The sequence below is a fragment of the Dendropsophus ebraccatus genome, chromosome 13, assembly GCF_027789765.1.
Source record: "Dendropsophus ebraccatus isolate aDenEbr1 chromosome 13, aDenEbr1.pat, whole genome shotgun sequence".
Taxonomy (NCBI): domain Eukaryota; kingdom Metazoa; phylum Chordata; class Amphibia; order Anura; family Hylidae; genus Dendropsophus; species Dendropsophus ebraccatus.
In genome coordinates, this window is record NC_091466.1 from 56,786,867 (window position 1) to 56,805,222 (window position 18,356).

Sequence of the window (18,356 nt, forward strand, 5' to 3'; positions counted from 1 at the left end):
TAAAATAACAGCAAATATTTGCCATTAAATGGCGGCCATCCACTCAATTACAACATTATGTGAACAGAGCCTTTCTGTGTTTTCAATCCACTCCTGGTTTTGGTTGCTATGAGGATCTGACTTGAGGACCAAATACAGCCTCAAATATACGTAGTGTGAACATAGCCTTACACTGTTCTCTGTGGCTAATTAGGGTGCGGACACACCCAAATGTGCCCTCATTCCAATTAAAATAAAGTGATGTTCACCCGGCCGATACTCCAGTACCATTGGCCGTTGTTTGACACATTAAACACCGGCCGTGTCAAACAATACCCGATGTGTATACAGAATGTGAACATAGCCTTAAAATTCACTGACAGCAAGTAAATATTTGGGGGTTGTTCTACATATAGTTCACTGTCAAGCTCAAAGGGTTTATATGGTTAGCAAAAACACACGTGGAATCATCCCCCCTCCTAACAATTCCTTCCATACTTATCATTGCCTTAGTCAGTCTCCTTCCACCAGTTCTGAGCTGCTGCTTTTTCTGAGGACACAGAAAACTGTGTGTCAGCTGTTTTCTCAGTCTCTACCTCCTCCCCTCCTTTCCTAGATAGCTGATGTAAACACATGTAATTCGCATCCCTGGCCGCTGTTTCTTCACACTGTAATGTCAGGAGGGTTTCAAACCGCTGACACTGTTAGATAGATGTTAGGACAAGGAGACACATGGTACCTTTCATGTATCCGTCTGTGCATCCAGGATGCTAAAAAATGCTTTTATTTTTTTATCTGTGGTAAAAAGAGTCAGGGTAGCTTCACACGTACCGGCTCCGCAGCAGATTTCACGCTGCAAGTTTTCAGCGAAATCTGCTGCAGATCCTGGTAATGTGAAGTGAATGCACAGCAGCACTGATTGGCTGATGGGGACCGACGGGATCCAGGAGTCTCACACAGCCGCGGCACCGAGCAGGTAATATATAGGCGGTGGGGGGTTAAAGGGGCCGTCTTACATATCCGCAGTGGAATGAAAATTCCGCTGTGGATATGTAACCCCATAGACCTTCACACTACATGGATCTGCTGCGGATCCTGTACGTGTGAAGGCACCCTTAGGCTATGTTCACACTGCGTACGATTCCGTCTGCAGTTCTTACGCCGCCGTACATGTGCGGCTGAAACTACGGGCGTGGGAAAAATCGACATGGCGCCGGATGCGTACACACCGCGAACATACGCCCGTAGTAGTTATGCTTCCCTTGTTTTGAAGCGATCTGAGGCAGGTCATTTACTTGGAAATCTTCGCCCAGCCCCGTAAACCACACAGAACCTTTTGGATCGAAAAATCAAGTTCAATTTGGCTGAAATAAGTACTCCGTACAGGACCGCATGGAAATCCACGGCCGTGAGTTTCAACATTTCCGCCCTCAAACAATGGTCTTGTTCATTTTTCACGGCGCCGTATAGGATCCGGCCGTAAGCTCATACGTAGTGTGCATTGTGTGGGTTGTGTGGGCGTATATCGTATACTTTCAAGCGAACGCATCAACCTCAAAGATACGTGCGTATATTCGCGGTTCGCACTACGGACGGATTCATACGCAGTGTGAACATAGCCTTAAAGTGGCTTTCCCATGTTCCTCAAGTGCTAAGGTCTGTAATGTCTCCTCGCTCCACCTCCCATTTCTATCCTTGCTTGATTAACTGCTTGACCGTGCATCTGAATTGTGCACACATGCAAGATATGCAAGCAGGACTCGGCCTCGGTCTTACAGGGATAAGGGGAGGAGCGTGGAGGCGTTACAGCTCTTTGCACGCCTCTTTGACCCTTTGCACCAGGGAATACATTTTTTTCTATGTTATGGAAGTACAGGGAGAGATATATGAAAGGTACCATGTGTCTCCTTGCCCTAAGCTATCTAATAGTGTCAGGAACCTGAATTGCAGCTGACTGATTCACTTTAATAGCCCCATTTTGGTAAATGTACAGGGATGGGGAACCTTAAAGGGAACCTGTCACCCCCCGTGCCGGGGCAGTAACACCCCCCCCCCCCCACCCCCAGTGGAGACCCTTATACTTACCCCGTGCACAAAGTCCCGCTCCTGGACCCGCTCCCGTTGGCGAGATATCGGCGTCTGAAGCCCAGCACACGCTCATCAGAGATGAGTCCGACGCTCATAAAGAATAACGGTTCCATTCATTCTCTATGAGCGTCGGACTCACCCCTGATGAGCGCGCACTGTGCTTCAGACGCCAATATCTCGGCAGCAGGAGCAGGAGCGGGACTTTGTGCACGGTGTAAGTATGAGGGTCTCCACCGGGGGGTCGGCTGGGCTCTGCCCGGGAACGGGGGTGGCAAAATGTTGCAAAATTACAATTCCCACCAAGGCTTTGGCTGTCCAGACATGATGGGGATTGTAGTTTTGCAGCAATTGGAGGGCCAAAGGCTCCCACCCCTGGTATACAGTATAAACTGGATGCGCTGTATGTATGGAAGCCTGGATGACTCCTTGAGATAGGGTCACATAAGATATAAAACAGGTTCAGCAGACCTGAGGGACAAGACAGATACCTCTGCTGCTCAATTCATATTAGTTGTCAGTATAGAAAAAAAAAAATGAGAAGCAAAATATCCAATGTAAATACCAAGATAAAAAGACCAATAAAATGTACAGCTATCTCACAGAGTATAAAAGCAAATGTGCTACGAATGTGTATGTAATAATAAATCATAATGATATGGTTCTTCTACATGTCAATAGGGAAACTATTCTTTATAAGAACACATAGAGCCAGGATAGAGCCGTCTTCTTCATAACACGACACAATACAATCCTGCCGAAATAAAGAAGTGCCAATTAGAAGATGACTGAAATAGCGCTGCCATAGTGTTCGGAGATATATTATAGTACCTGGACTGCTCACGCTGAGAAAGGATCATTATTATTATTTTTATTTTTTATATTAGTCTGGTAATAAAACGTGTTTCACACTGGACTGCATCTTACTGCTGTGTACACCAGCGACCTGACATTTATATATCAACCAATATAAATTCTATAATTTATACCAGTTCACTAAGATGGGAATATATATGATGTATTGCCCAATAAGACGGCCTTTAAAGGGGTTATCAGACACGTCAGGATCACATAAAAATCACTATTTTACCTGTAAAATATATTTTTTGTGTACCCCCTCCCCCTTATGCTAGCCAAATTGGGTCCTGGACTCTCTCTTTAAAGTGTCACTGTTGTTTTTTTTTTTTTTTTTTTTGCAGAAATCAATAATACAGGCGATTTTAATTTGTATATATTGGGTTTAATAGGCAAATGTGGCATTATCTGCATTCAAAAAGACTTTCCCCAGGTCCCCCCCCCCATTCACTGCTCATTATCAGGAAATCTCGACTACTTTATGGAGGGGGGAGGAGGGAGATTAGTGGCTAGCAGAGAGCAGAGAACAAACAATTACAGAGTGGGAGCTGTATGAAAGCCAGTATTCAGAGGTCAGAGAGGTCAGTGCTGACTTCAGAGGAGATAGCCCGGTGATGTAGCTGTAAATTAACTCTTTGTTGTCCTGTTTTGGTGCCTCATGTCCCTCCACCCATCCCCTCTCTATAGACAACCATGAAGACAGGAGGGAGAGCTTCAAACTGCTTTTTCATGATAAAAATGCATTTTTCAGCTAATAAACCCAATTACAAAGTTTCCTAAAATCGCCTGTACTATTGATTTCTGCAAAAATTTTAACGACAGTGACACTTTAAAGGTTTCACATTAGTGCTAGACCTTTTTAAAAGGTCACCACCCCTGCCCTCAGGTTGTGTGCAGTATTACAGCTGGGCTTTTTTCACTTTAATGGAACTGAGTTGTAATACCACACACAAACTAACCCCTTTAAGTCCTAAGTGACTTCTTTTTCCAGTACATCCAGTTCAGACGCTCGATCATGTTGAGATCTGGGGAATCTGTTGTTACCTAGTCTTTGTCATTTTCCTCACACCAATTTTTGCAGTGTGACAGGGTGCGTTATCCTGCTGAAAGATGTCACTGCCGTTAGAGAATATTGTTGTCAGGAAGGGGTGTACTTGCCTAGCAGAACATTGCTCAGAGCACTACACCTCCACTAGATGTCATTATATATTCTGGTGCTTTCGTGAACCTAGCCATGCACATGATGCAAGAGAAAACCTTTCATGGTCCAGGTCTGATGCTCACGGGCCCATTTTTGGGTCTTTCATTGTTGGAGTCAGCATGGGTGCTCGGACTGGTCTGCAGGATACACAGAAATCAGCAATACCCAATGCTGATTTGTTTTCTATTATAGCATTTTCCTCCCTTTTAAATCCCCTGGTGTCAGAAAGTTATATAGATTTGTAATTTACTTCTATTTCTAAATCTCTAGTCCTCCAGTACTTATCATCTGATGTATGCCCTGCAGGAAGTGGAGTATTCTTTCCAGTCTGACACAGTGCTCTCTACTGCCACCTCTGTCCATGTCAGGAACTGTTCAGAGCAGCAGCAAATACCCATAGAAAACCTCTCCTGCTCTGGACAGTTCCTGACACGGACAGAGGTGGCAGCAGAGAGCACTGTGTCAGACTGGAAAGAATACACCACTTCCTGCAGGACACACAGCAGCTGATTTTTAAATAAAAGTAAATTACAAATCTGTATAACTCTGACACCAGTTGATTTGAAAGAATTTTTTTTTACTGGATTACACCTTTAACCTTTTCAGAATGAGATCACACAGGTTAGCTTTCACTCCCTATATGCAATAGGGAACCTTGGGTGCCTATGACTCTGCCTTTGGACTCTGTACTTCCTTAGCATTGCATGCTGGGAACACTGGAGATAGTCTCACCCAATCATCAACCCATTACCCATATTCTTAGGGCCCTATTACACATAAAGATTATCATGCAAAAAATTGTTCTGTCGTTCGTATTTAAGCGATAATCTTTCCCTGATTATGGCAACAATCAAACGGCTAACGAAAATTCCTTTGTATGTCGCTGATCGCATATTTTGAGCTGACCATTTACACTTTCATCCAACACATCAACTTCAACTTGTTGCGACATATATCCCACCTCCCATTGACAAGCATTGTCATGAGATAATCAATAGTATTCACTACACCTGTCGGTGGTTTCATTGTTATGGCTGATAGTATATATACATACATATATGCTTAGAAAAAACTATTATATATATATATATATATATTTTTTTTATATATATATATATATATATATATTATACTAGCAACATGTCATTCCTTTATCCCTGCATATCCATGACATACAGATATATAAAAATTGCCACTATAAGATATATAAGACATATAATAAGATTAGGGTGTTATAAACAGCGTCAGTGGACTGCATGTTCATCTGTACAAGGTAAAGTTGACGGGCCGGCATAGTTCTCTGATCCTACATTGCACAATGTAATCCATCATAGCGTAAAGCATCTACCGAGACCTGCTATAGTCCATCTCCTGTGCAATCCATGTGTAATCACCTTAGTCTTGTCACTGCTGTTCCCTGCGCGCAGGGCTGATTGGCGTTTCCTGGTATCGGCGGGATTGAGCGTATATTAGCGCCTATACTACATGGAATATCCTCATCTCTTCTGTACAGTACAGCGGCGTATACATTAGCTGCATATACACTGAGTCAACAGGGACAAACAATGACACCGAAAATGGAGAGTAAAAAGGCAACACCAATAAATACCACCCGGCCAATGTATTACATATAGACTATATATGTTATATAAATAAAAGGAGAATAAAAAGGCAACACCAATATATACCACCCGGCCAATGTATTACATATAGACTATATATATGTTATATAAATAAAAGGAGAATGAAAAGGCAACACCAATATATACCGCACGGCCAATGTATTACATATAGACTATATATGTTATATAAATAAAAGGAGAATAAAAAGGCAACGCCACTATATACAGCCCAGCCTATGTATTACATATGGACTATATATGTTATATAAATAAAAGGAGAATAAAAAGGCAACACCAATATATACCGCACGGCCAATGTTACATATAGATTTTTTTTACTATATATGTTATATAAAAAAACGGACTCCTTATCGTTCTTATAAATACATCATCCTTAGATAAACTTCTATGAACGGCAGTAGTTTTCCACGTGCGTCGCGTTACGGCATGGGGCATACGACTGTTAGCTCCACCAAACCAGGGAACCATTGGAGTGAAGAGGGTAAAGAGCCGGAGATGGTGTTATATAAAGGATAATCATAGTAATAAGAGCAAATATGATAACATAGATGGTTTGGAGAACAGCGTCTCTATATCTTCTATATATAAATAAGGCGTACGTGGTTTCATAGATATGATATATATTCGATATAACAATAATTCTATACTTTTGTGCGCATCTGACAGCAAAGGGGAAAAAAAAAAAGAATAAATAGGAGGTCACAACAGAAGCTGAAATCCTTGGACATGTCAATAAACCAATACTGATCACACAGTGTTTTACATCTTCCAATTACAGGGGCTGACGTTCCCCCTCGCTCAGGCCCAGGGTAAACCCCTCCCTCGTCTATCTTATCGAGCAGAGTTGATAGGTGATGCTGGAAAGCTACGTCTGCCAAGATACAGGGCAATGCCATTGATGGGTTAACTCTTCCTGCGCCAGGTGAATCCGCAGCACATTGTTCTGCAGAAGAGCTGGGGGCCACTTTGACAGCAAGAGGGTTGGACAGCTGGCTTCTAAAGTAATGGTAGTACAAGTAGATTGCCTGAAGAATAATTGAATTTCGGGGCTTCTTCTGAAAGCAAACACTGGCTGCGCTGCCTCCTTTCTGTGCTGTACAGGGTGGCAAACTCACTGATTCAATTATTTGCTAGTAATTCAATGTATACTGTGTGCAGCATCTTACTATTGTGCGCTTTAAAGGGCTAGACGCCATTGAATATATCCATGCCAACCTGCAAAGGATTCCAGATGTCTGAGTGTGGTAATGAAGTCTCTCGCCAGGAAAATACTGATATACCTAATGCTATGCGTTGTTGTTATTATTATAATGGAGTCGGCAAATATTATTAACAAGCCAAAGAGCAGGTCAGCACTAGCCATGGTTACTGCTTATAGTCTATGACTTCAGCTGTGCCTCATATACTGTCATAGCAAACGGTATATAAAAGGTGTCACCGCATCTCTAACACTTCGACTTCCCATGACTGACACTACTCTATCTATTGTCGTACGATCTGTTCTTTTACCTGTGTAACATTACACCGTCGGAGCAGAATTTATTATGGTCATTTCATAGGTTTGGTGGGCAATCCGTCAAACCCGATAATTGCCAGAGATAGAAAATATTAGGTTTATAAAAAGTATAATTACCCAACGCATTGATATTTGTGAGCGTCTTTGCGGCTGCTCGTAAAAAAAAAAAAAAAAAAAAAGCCATATATTGATCCTAACGTGAATGATATATATAACGTTCAGCACTCCGCTCTGTGAACATCACATCCCACTCCTGTTGGCTTCTTACAGGTTCCTTGAATTAACCCTTATGTTGTGACCCAGGTGACAAAGTCAAGGTCAAAGTATAGATATAAGATTTAGTATATATATATATATATATATATATATATATATATATACATAGTATTGATATAGGATTATATAGAACTGATCTGTCCTGTAGACTTATCTGGAACTAGTAGTGACGCATGTTCATCTACATGCGACATATGGTACAAAGGTAAAAACTTCACGCGTCGACTAATGTTAACAGGTAATGGGTGCGTATTATACCGTCTGATCCAGGATCCTAATACGGCGACGCATATTTGGTATACTATGAAGAGGCCTAAACCTGTATTTCATATAAAATATATATATACTTATAGGACATCATGGCGGTAGTATAGCTGCAGCGCATCGCATTTAGGGCTGGGTTCACATGTAGTATCAGGACAAAGCAGAAGTTCTTCCATTATAGATTTTTCCTAAATACTATGTGTGAACCCAGACTTACGTCATTTTAAGATATATTAAGAATAAAGTACAAAAGTAAGTAAATTAAGCAAATAAACATATGTATGTATGACTGCTATGGATTGAGTGCAATATGGTGATATAGGCTATCAAGTATTTATATGTATATATACATATATATGTATGTATATATATATATATATATATATATATATATGGAGGTAGAACATATAGGAGATAGCAAAAACAAATCTTGGAATAAAATGATGTTTAGCAGCTATAAATCTAGCACAGCCTGCCTGGCCTCTTCTTTTTTTTTTTTTCTTTTCCACATTCTGCAGTCACTATGCTCACTTTGTGATCCTATTTGTCTAGGCCATAAAAGAGTTAATGTAATCAGGATTATGATCGCTTCTGTAATCAGCGTTAGCGAAAAGAGTATTGCTATTTTCCTTTGAAAAGATGCTGCAGTGATGTGTGAAGAAGGCTCGCCTGCTGTAGGAATGCCTTTAAACCGATAGCATATGCTAAAAAAAAAAAAAAAAAAAAAAAAAAAAAAAAAAAATGTGACAATGCGAGGAGTTACCTTGCTGAAAAAATTTCAAAATCGAAAAATCTGAAATGAATGTTAGGTGTCGTAAATACTTTTTCATGTGCTGCTGGTTCTCCTGCTCTAAAAAAAAAAAAAGTTTAATCGTAAAATCGTAAATCGTAAAATTGTTTCTGGGAGGGGGGGGGGATTGGAAAAAAAACTGCATGGGAACTATAGAAAATAGGATATAAATAAAGTTTTGCTTTAGTTTTAACTCTGATTAAAAAAAAAGTAGTCACTAACTCAAAAACACAACACGAAGAAATATTCGCTCTAAGTTAAAAAAAATTTAAAAAATCAGTATATGCCCATATCAGACACCTGGATTTACAGGACCGTATAGTTATAAGCCACTGTAATATATTTTTATTTTCTGTTTTTATTATTTTTTGGGGGGTGGTTTAGCGAGATATATTACAACGTTCGATTGCAAGCTCTGCGTTGAAATCAATGTCTCATTGTCTTTCCTGCCTGACCTCTGCTCCCCCCTCCTTCCCTCGTCCCAATCCTGTGACTGATCCCTAGCACTTTGGGGAGTGACAGGCCATTTCCATATGTTCTGATAAACAAGGTGCGGGTAGAGAGAGGAATATGATTAACCCCTGCTGATTTCCAATTCTCATCCACCTCTGAAGGACACGGCTTGCAAAGTATTAGAGCTTCAATCACATCCAGAGATTGGGATGGAGAGATATTCGCAATGCTTTAGAAATTGCTCATAATAGGCCAACAACTAGGAATCAGATAGAAAAGCTCTAATAGAAATGTACAGCCGTGGCTGGAGGGAGAAAACCACAATTGAAATGTGAATGTGTGTGTTTGCAAATATAGACATAGTTAGGCGGACTAGATAGATAGATAGATAGATAGATAGATAGATAGATAGATAGATTGATCCTATATAGGATCAATAGATAGATAATATATAGATATTAGATAGATAAACAGATCCTATGCATGATCACTAGATGGATAGATCCTATATATGATCAATAGATAGGTAATAAATACATATTAGCTAGACAGATCCTATCTATTGATCATATATAGGATCTATCCATCTAGTGATCATGTATAGGATCTGTTTATCTATCTAATATCTATATATTATCTATGTATTGATCCTATATAGGATCAATCAATCTATCTATCTATCCTACGTAGGATCTGTCTAGCTAATATGTATTTATTACCTATGTAGGATAGATAGATAGATAGATAGATATAGATTGATAGATAGAAGATAGATAGATAGACAGATATAGATTGATAGATAGAAGATAGATAGATGATAGAATCTATCTATCTATCTATCTATCTCTACCTATTATCTAACTATCTATCTATCTATCTATCTATCTCTACCTATTATCTATCTATCTATCTATCTATCTATCTATCTATCGGTTATATATAGGATCCAGCTAGTGATAATAGATAGGATCTATCTATAACCAATAAATAGGTAGATCGATAGATGTTACATATGACTGATAGATAATAGAAATAGATCTTATATATGCTAGATACATAGTAGTAGTCTATATCAACTATAACTAGAGATCTAAATACATATTATAATCAATTACAGATCAGCTTTTCTACTATTTCTCTTTCACTTATGCAGAACATTCAATGTAGTTTTACACTGTATATTACATGTATACTATAACTATCACATTGGTATATCTGTTGTACCCCTTACATAAAAATCCATTCAGTAGTTAAGACACTTCACAGCATTGTTAGAGTGATATATATATATATATATATATATATATATATATATATATATATATATATATATATATCCCTTCCCACAGCTATCTGTAATGGTTATTTGTGCCATAATATAGAACATAACATATAACTATAGAATTAGGTATAATAAAATATGATATAGATGGCATAGACACAGCAAACCCTGTTTTTCAACTTAGAAACTTTAGCACCAAACTTTATGTAGATATTTCTATTCACTGGATACATAAATGACCAATGACTATAGGATGACTACATAGTGTACAGACAGGACCACTTCATAGACTATGTATCAGCCATGTGACCTGGATGCTAGCAGACAGCTGAGGCTTCTATAACTTATAGAGACAGGATGCCACATACTGTATGTTACAATGGAAGGCTACCTAGTGACCTGCAGCTGCATCCCCCCACACTCTCCAATCATAGTCCAGGCAAACCAAGACAGATCCAGCGACTCTCACAGACACTGACAGCCTCATATAGTGATGGGGAAAGCTTACAGACAGGTGCAGAAACTTTACTATGGATGCCACACTACTCTTATACTAATATATACATACATATATATATATATATATATATATATATATATATATATCATTGTATATGACATTATGTATTATTTTGGCTTGGGTCCTCTCAATGTTGATGCTTTTAACAAGTTATATGTATAATAAGAATAATAGAAATAATAGAGGGGGCTCTTATAGAAGGGGAGGCATGACAACTATAGTTATTTCTAAGGAAATTGGAAGCTTTCATGGTATAGCAGATAACCCCCATTCTATACATACAGTATATACAACCAGCTATGTATATACAACCAGCTACATAGATACAATCAGCCATGCAAAATTCAAATACATAAGTAGAGTTATGATATAAAACATTATATATATATATATATACACACACATACTATGCACATCCATCCAGCTGCAGCCCAGGCATCATCCCCCCAGACCCCCAATAAAACTACTTCTAAACTACTACAACCCAAAGCATCCCCTCCCCTAGACCTGACATTCTACAGTCTGGATAACAGTGTGAATTGTATCTAATAAACTTGCCCCTGGTCCCTGTGTGCCCCCCAGTCATGGACCACTTCTCCCTGGCACAGCTTGGCTGGCATCACTAACACATCGCCCATTGACTTAGTTGATGGTAAATCAGTTATTTGCCTCCAAATGACTTTGGTTTGCAGGTGTTAGAGGACAATGCAGCCCCCCAGGACGCCCCCCAAAAGAACTCACCATAGCCAAGTGCCTGACATCCCCCCCGGATTGGGCTCCAGCAGACCTGTCAGCAGGAGGCTTCCTTAAGGAATGGCACAGAGCAATGTATATAGCAGTAGGCGATGATGCCAGGGATGCAGGATGGGGGTGTAGTGACTGAGGGACCACATTACAATTAGGCAGAGCCCCCCAAACCCCAGCCCCTCCGAGGAACAAGTCATCACCTATGAGAGGAACAATGCAACCTGCCACATGACTCCCCCAGCTGCTGCCCCCTACTCACCGCTGCTGGTAAGAGCTGACCCCGGGCACATTGTGCGGGTGGCTCCCGTTGGTTCCCCCGCTCCTGGCCGCCCCGGGCTCGGGAGGAGCCCCTCCAGCTCCCGGAGCCGCCGTCACCTGCACGCTGAAGTCCGGGAAGATCCTGATCATCGCGGCGACCGCTGAGTGACTAAGCCCGGGCAGATCACATCCCCTGCCCGGGGAGCCCCGCACACCATCCGGCACTGAGACCCCGGGGAAAGAGGGGAGGGGGGGAGACAGACAGAGACTGAGACACAGAGAAGAGGAGGAGAAGAGAGAGACAGAGCGGGGCTGCTGCTGCTGCTACTGCTACTGCACTCATTCACTCCTCACACCATCCTCCTAGTGATCAGCTGCCGCTACTACTGAGAGCCTGCTGCAACTAGTGACAGCACAGGGGGCACTGCATGCCGGACACAGCACACCACTGCATGCCAGACACAGCACACCACTGCATGCCAGACACAGCACACCACTGCACACTGCATGCCGGACACAGCACACCACTGCACACTGCATGCCAGACACTGCACACCACACCACTGCACACTGCATGCCGGACACAGCACACCACTGCACACTGCATGCCAGACACAGCATACCATCCTCACACTGCATGCCATACACATCACACCACTGCACACTGCATGCCGGACACAGCACACCACTGCACACTGCATGCCAGACACTGCACACCACACCACTGCACACTGCATGCCAGACACAGCACACCACTGCACACTGCATGCCGGACACAGCACACCACTGCACACTGCATGCCAGACACAGCACACCATCCTCCTAGTGATCAGCTGCCGCTACTACTGAGAGCCTGCTGCAACTAGTGACAGCACAGGGGGGGGGCACTGCATGCCGGACACAGCACCCCACTGCACACTGCATGCTGGACACAGCACACTATCCTCACACTGCATGCCAGACACAGCACACCACTGCACACTGCATGCCAGACACAGCACACCACTGCACACTGCATGCCAGACACAGCACACCACACCACTGCACACTGCATGCCGGACACAGCACACCACTGCACACTGCATGCCAGACACAGCACACCACTGCACACTGCACGCCATACACATCACACCACTGCACACTGCATGCCAGACACAGCACATTATCCTCACACTGCATGCCAGCCACAGCACACCATCCTCCTAGTGATCAGCTGCCGCTACTACTGAGAGCCTGCTGCAACTAGTGACAGCACAGGGGGCACTGCATGCCGGACACAGCACACTATCTCACACTGCATGCCAGACACAGCACACTATCCTCACACTGCATGCCAGACACAGCACACTATCCTCACACTGCATGCCAGACACAGCACACCATCCTCCTAGTGATCAGCTGCCGCTACTACTGAGAGCCTGCTGCAACTAGTGACAGCACAGGGGGGCACCGCATGCCAGACACAGCACACCACTGCACACTGCATGCCAGACACAGCATACCACTGCACACTGCATGCCAGACACAGCATACCACTGCACACTGCATGCCGGACACTGCACACCACTGCACACTGCATGCCGGACACAGCACACCACTGCACACTGCATGCCAGACACAGCACACCACTGCACACTGCATGCCAGACACAGCACACCATCCTCCTAGTGATCAGCTGCCGCTACTACTGAGAGCCTGCTGCAACTAGAGACAGCACACTGCGTGCCAGACACAGCACACTATCCTCACACTGCATGCCAGACACAGCACACCACTGCGCACTGCATGCTGGACACAGCACACTATCCTCACACTGCATGCCAGACACAGCACACCACTGCACACTGCATGCCAGACACAGCACACCACTGCACACTGCATGCCAGACACAGCACACTATCCTCACACTGCATGCCAGCCACAGCACACTATCCTCACACTGCATGCCAGACACAGCACACCACTGCACACTGCATGCCAGACACAGCACACCATCCTCCTAGTGATCAGCTGCCGCTACTACTGAGAGCCTGCTGCAACTAGTGACAGCACAGGGGGCACTGCATGCCAGACACAGCACACCATTCTCCTAGTGATCAGCTGCCGCTACTACTGAGAGCCTGCTGCAACTAGAGATAGCACACTGCATGCCAGACACAGCACACCACTGCAAACTGCATGCCAGCCACAGCACACTATCCTCACACTGCATGCCAGACACAGCACACCACTGCACACTGCATGCCAGACACAGCACACCACTGCACACTGCATGCCAGACACAGCACACCACTGCACACTGCATGCCAGACACAGCACACCATCCTCCTAGTGATCAGCTGCCGCTACTACTGAGAGCCTGCTGCAACTAGAGACAGCACACTGCATGCCAGACACAGCACACCATTGCACACTGCATGCTGGGCACAGCACACCACTGCACACTGCATGCCAGACACAGCACATCACTGCACACTGCATGCCAGACACAGCATACCATCCTCACACTGCATGCCAGACACAGCACACCACTGCACACTGCATGCCAGACACAGCACACCACTGCACACTGCATGCCAGCCACAGCACACTATCCTCACACTGCATGCCAGACACAGCACACCACTGCACACTGCATGCCAGACACAGCACACCACTGCACACTGCATGCCAGACACAGAACACCACTGCACACTGCATGCCAGACACAGCACACCACTGCACACTGCATGCCAGACACAGCACACCATCCTCCTAGTGATCAGCTGCCGCTACTACTGAGAGCCTGCTGCAACTCGTGACAGCACAGGGCGCACTGCACACCGGACACAGCACACCACTGCATGCCAGACACAGCACACCATCCTCCTAGTGATCAGCTGCCGCTACTACTGAGAGCCTGCTGCAACTAGTGACAGCACGGGGGCACTGCATGGCGGACACAGCACACCACTGCACACTGCATGCCAGACACAGCTCACCATCCTCCTAGTGATCAGCTGCCGCTACTACTGAGAGCCTGCTGCAACTAGTGACAGCACAGGGTGCACTGCACGCTGGACACAGCACACCACTACACACTGCACGGCGGACACAGCACACCACTGCACACTGCATGCCAGACACAGCACACCATCCTCCTAGTGATCAGCTGCCGCTACTACTGAGAGCCTGCTGCAACTAGTGACAGCACAGGGCACACTGCATGGTGGACACAGCACGCCACTGCACACTGCACGGCGGACACAGCACACCACTGCAAGGCGGACACAGCACACCACTGCACACTGCATGCCAGACACAGCACACCATCCTCCTAGTGATCAGCTGCCGCTACTACTGAGAGCCTGCTGCAACTAGTGACAGCACAGTGCGCACTGCACGGCGGACACAGCACATCACTGCACACTGCACTGCGGACACAGCACACCACTGCACATTGCATGCCAGACACAGCACACCACTGCACACTGCATGCCAGACACAGCACACCACTGCACACTGCATGCCGGACAGCACACCACGGCACACTGCATGCCAGACACAGTACACCATCCTCCTAGTGATCAGCTGCCGCTACTACTGAGAGCCTGCTGCAACTAGTGACAGCACAGGGCGCACTACACGGCGGACACAGCACACCACTGCACACTGCACAGCACACCACTGCACACTGCACGGCGGACACAGCACACCACTGCACATTGCATGCCAGACACAGCACACCACTGCACACTGCATGCCAGACACAGAACACCGCTGCACACTGCATGCCAGACACAGCACACCACGGCACACTGCATGCCAGACACAGCACACCATCCTCCTAGTGATCAGCTGCCACTACTATTGAGAGCCTGCTGCAACTAGTGACAGCACAGGACGCACTGCACGCCGGACACAGCACACACTGCACACTGCATGCCAGACACAGCACACCGCTGCACACTGCATGCCAGACAGAGCACACCATCCTGCTAGTGATCAGCTGCCGTTACTACTGAGAGCCTGCTGCAACTAGTGACAGCACAGGGTGCACTGCATGCCAGACACAGCACACCACTGCACACTGCACGCCGGACACAGCACACTATCCTCACACTGCATGCCAGACACAGCACACTGCTGCACACTGCACGCCGGACACAGCACACTATCCTCACACTGCATGCCAGACACAGCACACCACTGCACATCGGACACAGCACACCACTGCACACTGCATGCCAGACACAGCACACCATCCTCCTAGTTATCAGCTGCCACTACTGCTGAGAGCCTGCTGCAACTAGTGACAGCACAGGGCGCACTGTACACCGGACACAGCACACCACTGCACACTGAATGCCAGACACAGCACACTATCCTCATACCACACGCCGGACACAGCACACCACACTGCACACTGCATGCCAGAAACAGCACACCACTGCACGCTGGACACAGCACACTACAACATCCTTACACAGCACTGCACGCCGGACACAGCACACCACTGCACACTGCACGCTGGACACAGCACACTGCACGCCGGACACAGCACACTACAACATCCTCACACTGCACACCCCACAACACTGCACTCCATCACTGTACACTGCACGCCGGACACAGCACACCACTCCACCACTATACACTATCCTTAGGCTGGGTTCACACTACGTATATTTCAGTCAGTATTGTGGTCCTCATTGCAACCAAAACCAGGAGTGGATTAAAAACACAGAAAGGCTCTGTCCACACAATGGTGAAATTGAGTGGATGGCCGCCATATAACAGTAAATAACGGCCATTATTTCAATATAACAGCCGTTGTTTTAAAATAACAGCAAATATTTGCCATTAAATGGCGGCCATCCACTCAATTTCAACATTGTGTGAACAGATCCTTTCTGTGTTTTTACTCCACTCCTGGTTTTGGTTGCAATATGAGGACCACAATACTGACTGAAATATATGTACCCAGCCTAACACTGCACTGCACGCCGGACACAGCACCTCACACTGCACACTGCACAACATTGCTCACTGCTCCACCCTAACACAGCACTGCACGCTGCACAACACTGCACTCCATCACTGTACACTGCACGCCTGACACAGCACACCACTATACACTATCCTTACACTGCACTGAATGCCGGACACAGCACCCCACACTGCACACCGCACAACACTGCTCACTGTTCCAACCTCAAACAGCACTGCACGCTGGACACAGCACACCACTGCACACTGCACGCCGGACACAGCAAACTACAACATCCTCACATTGCACTGCACGCCGTACACAGCACATCACAACATCCTCACATTGCACTGCACGCCGTACACAGCACACCACAACATCCTCCCACTGCACGCCAGACACAGCACACTGCACTGCATGCCGGACACAGCACTACATCCTCACACTGCACGCCGTACACAGCACACCACAACATCCTCCCACTGCACGCCAGACACAGCACACTGCACTGCATGCCGGACACAGCACTACATCCTCACACTGCACGCCGGACACAGCACTACATCCTCACACTGCACTGCATGCCGGACACAGCACTTCAACCTCACACTGTACTGCATGTCGCACACAGCACTACATCCTCACACTGCACGCCGGACACAGCACTTCATCCTCGCACTACTCCAACCTCACACTGCACGCCGGACACAGCACACTACAACATCCTTACACTGCACGCCGGACACAGCACTGCACTCCATCTCTGTACACTGCACTGCATGCCTGACACTGCACTACGTCGCTGAACACTGCACTGCACGCCGGACACAGCACCTTACACTGCACGCCAGACACAGCACTGCGCTACATCCTCACACTGCACGCCGGACACAGCACTGTACTCCATCACTGTACACTGCTCCATCCTCACACTGCACACCACACAACACTGCACTTCATTGTGTGAACTGACAGGTCTTTCTGCGGCCGCAATTTACTGAATTGCTTACTTCTTTACTAGATCCGGGCCGGGGCGTATACAATGTGTATACGCTCCGGCCGTGATCCCACAGAAGATAAGACTAGGTCCACACCTCACAAAGTACGCCGTTGTTCCCCATGGCAACAACAGCCGTACTTTTACGTAGTGTGAACATAGCCTCACACTGCACACCACTCCATCCTCACACTGCACACCACTTCATCATCACACTGCACTACATCCTCAGGCCATGTTCACATGGCGTAAGAGACCGTCCGTTCTGTGACCCAGCTTGTGGCCGCAGCTGTTCGCTCCACAGTGTGCACTGACAGGTTTTTCTGCGGCCGCTATTCACTGAATTGGGGCCTTAGAAAACTGACATGTCAGTTGCTTGCGGCGCCGCTAAGGAATCCTGGCCGGAGCGTATACTATGTGCATACGCTCCAGCCGGGATCGCAAAGGCAGCAATGGAACATTTCTTTTCGTAATGATTTTACGAAAATATACGTTGTGTGAACATAGCCTCACACTGCACT

The 18,356-nt window shown here is 45.7% G+C and overlaps 1 protein-coding gene across 1 annotated transcript in view; it reads right to left on the reverse strand.

Moving 5' to 3' along the window:
- Positions 1 to 12,070, reverse strand: part of NPAS3 (neuronal PAS domain protein 3) — a 345,000-nt gene extending 332,930 nt beyond the window's left edge. The window contains exon 1 of the mRNA XM_069949688.1: positions 11,871 to 12,070. Coding sequence (XP_069805789.1) covers positions 11,871 to 12,019 — 149 coding nt within the window. The 5' untranslated portion in view covers positions 12,020 to 12,070. The remainder of the gene's footprint in view (positions 1 to 11,870) is intronic.
- Positions 12,071 to 18,356: the final 6,286 nt, after the last annotated feature.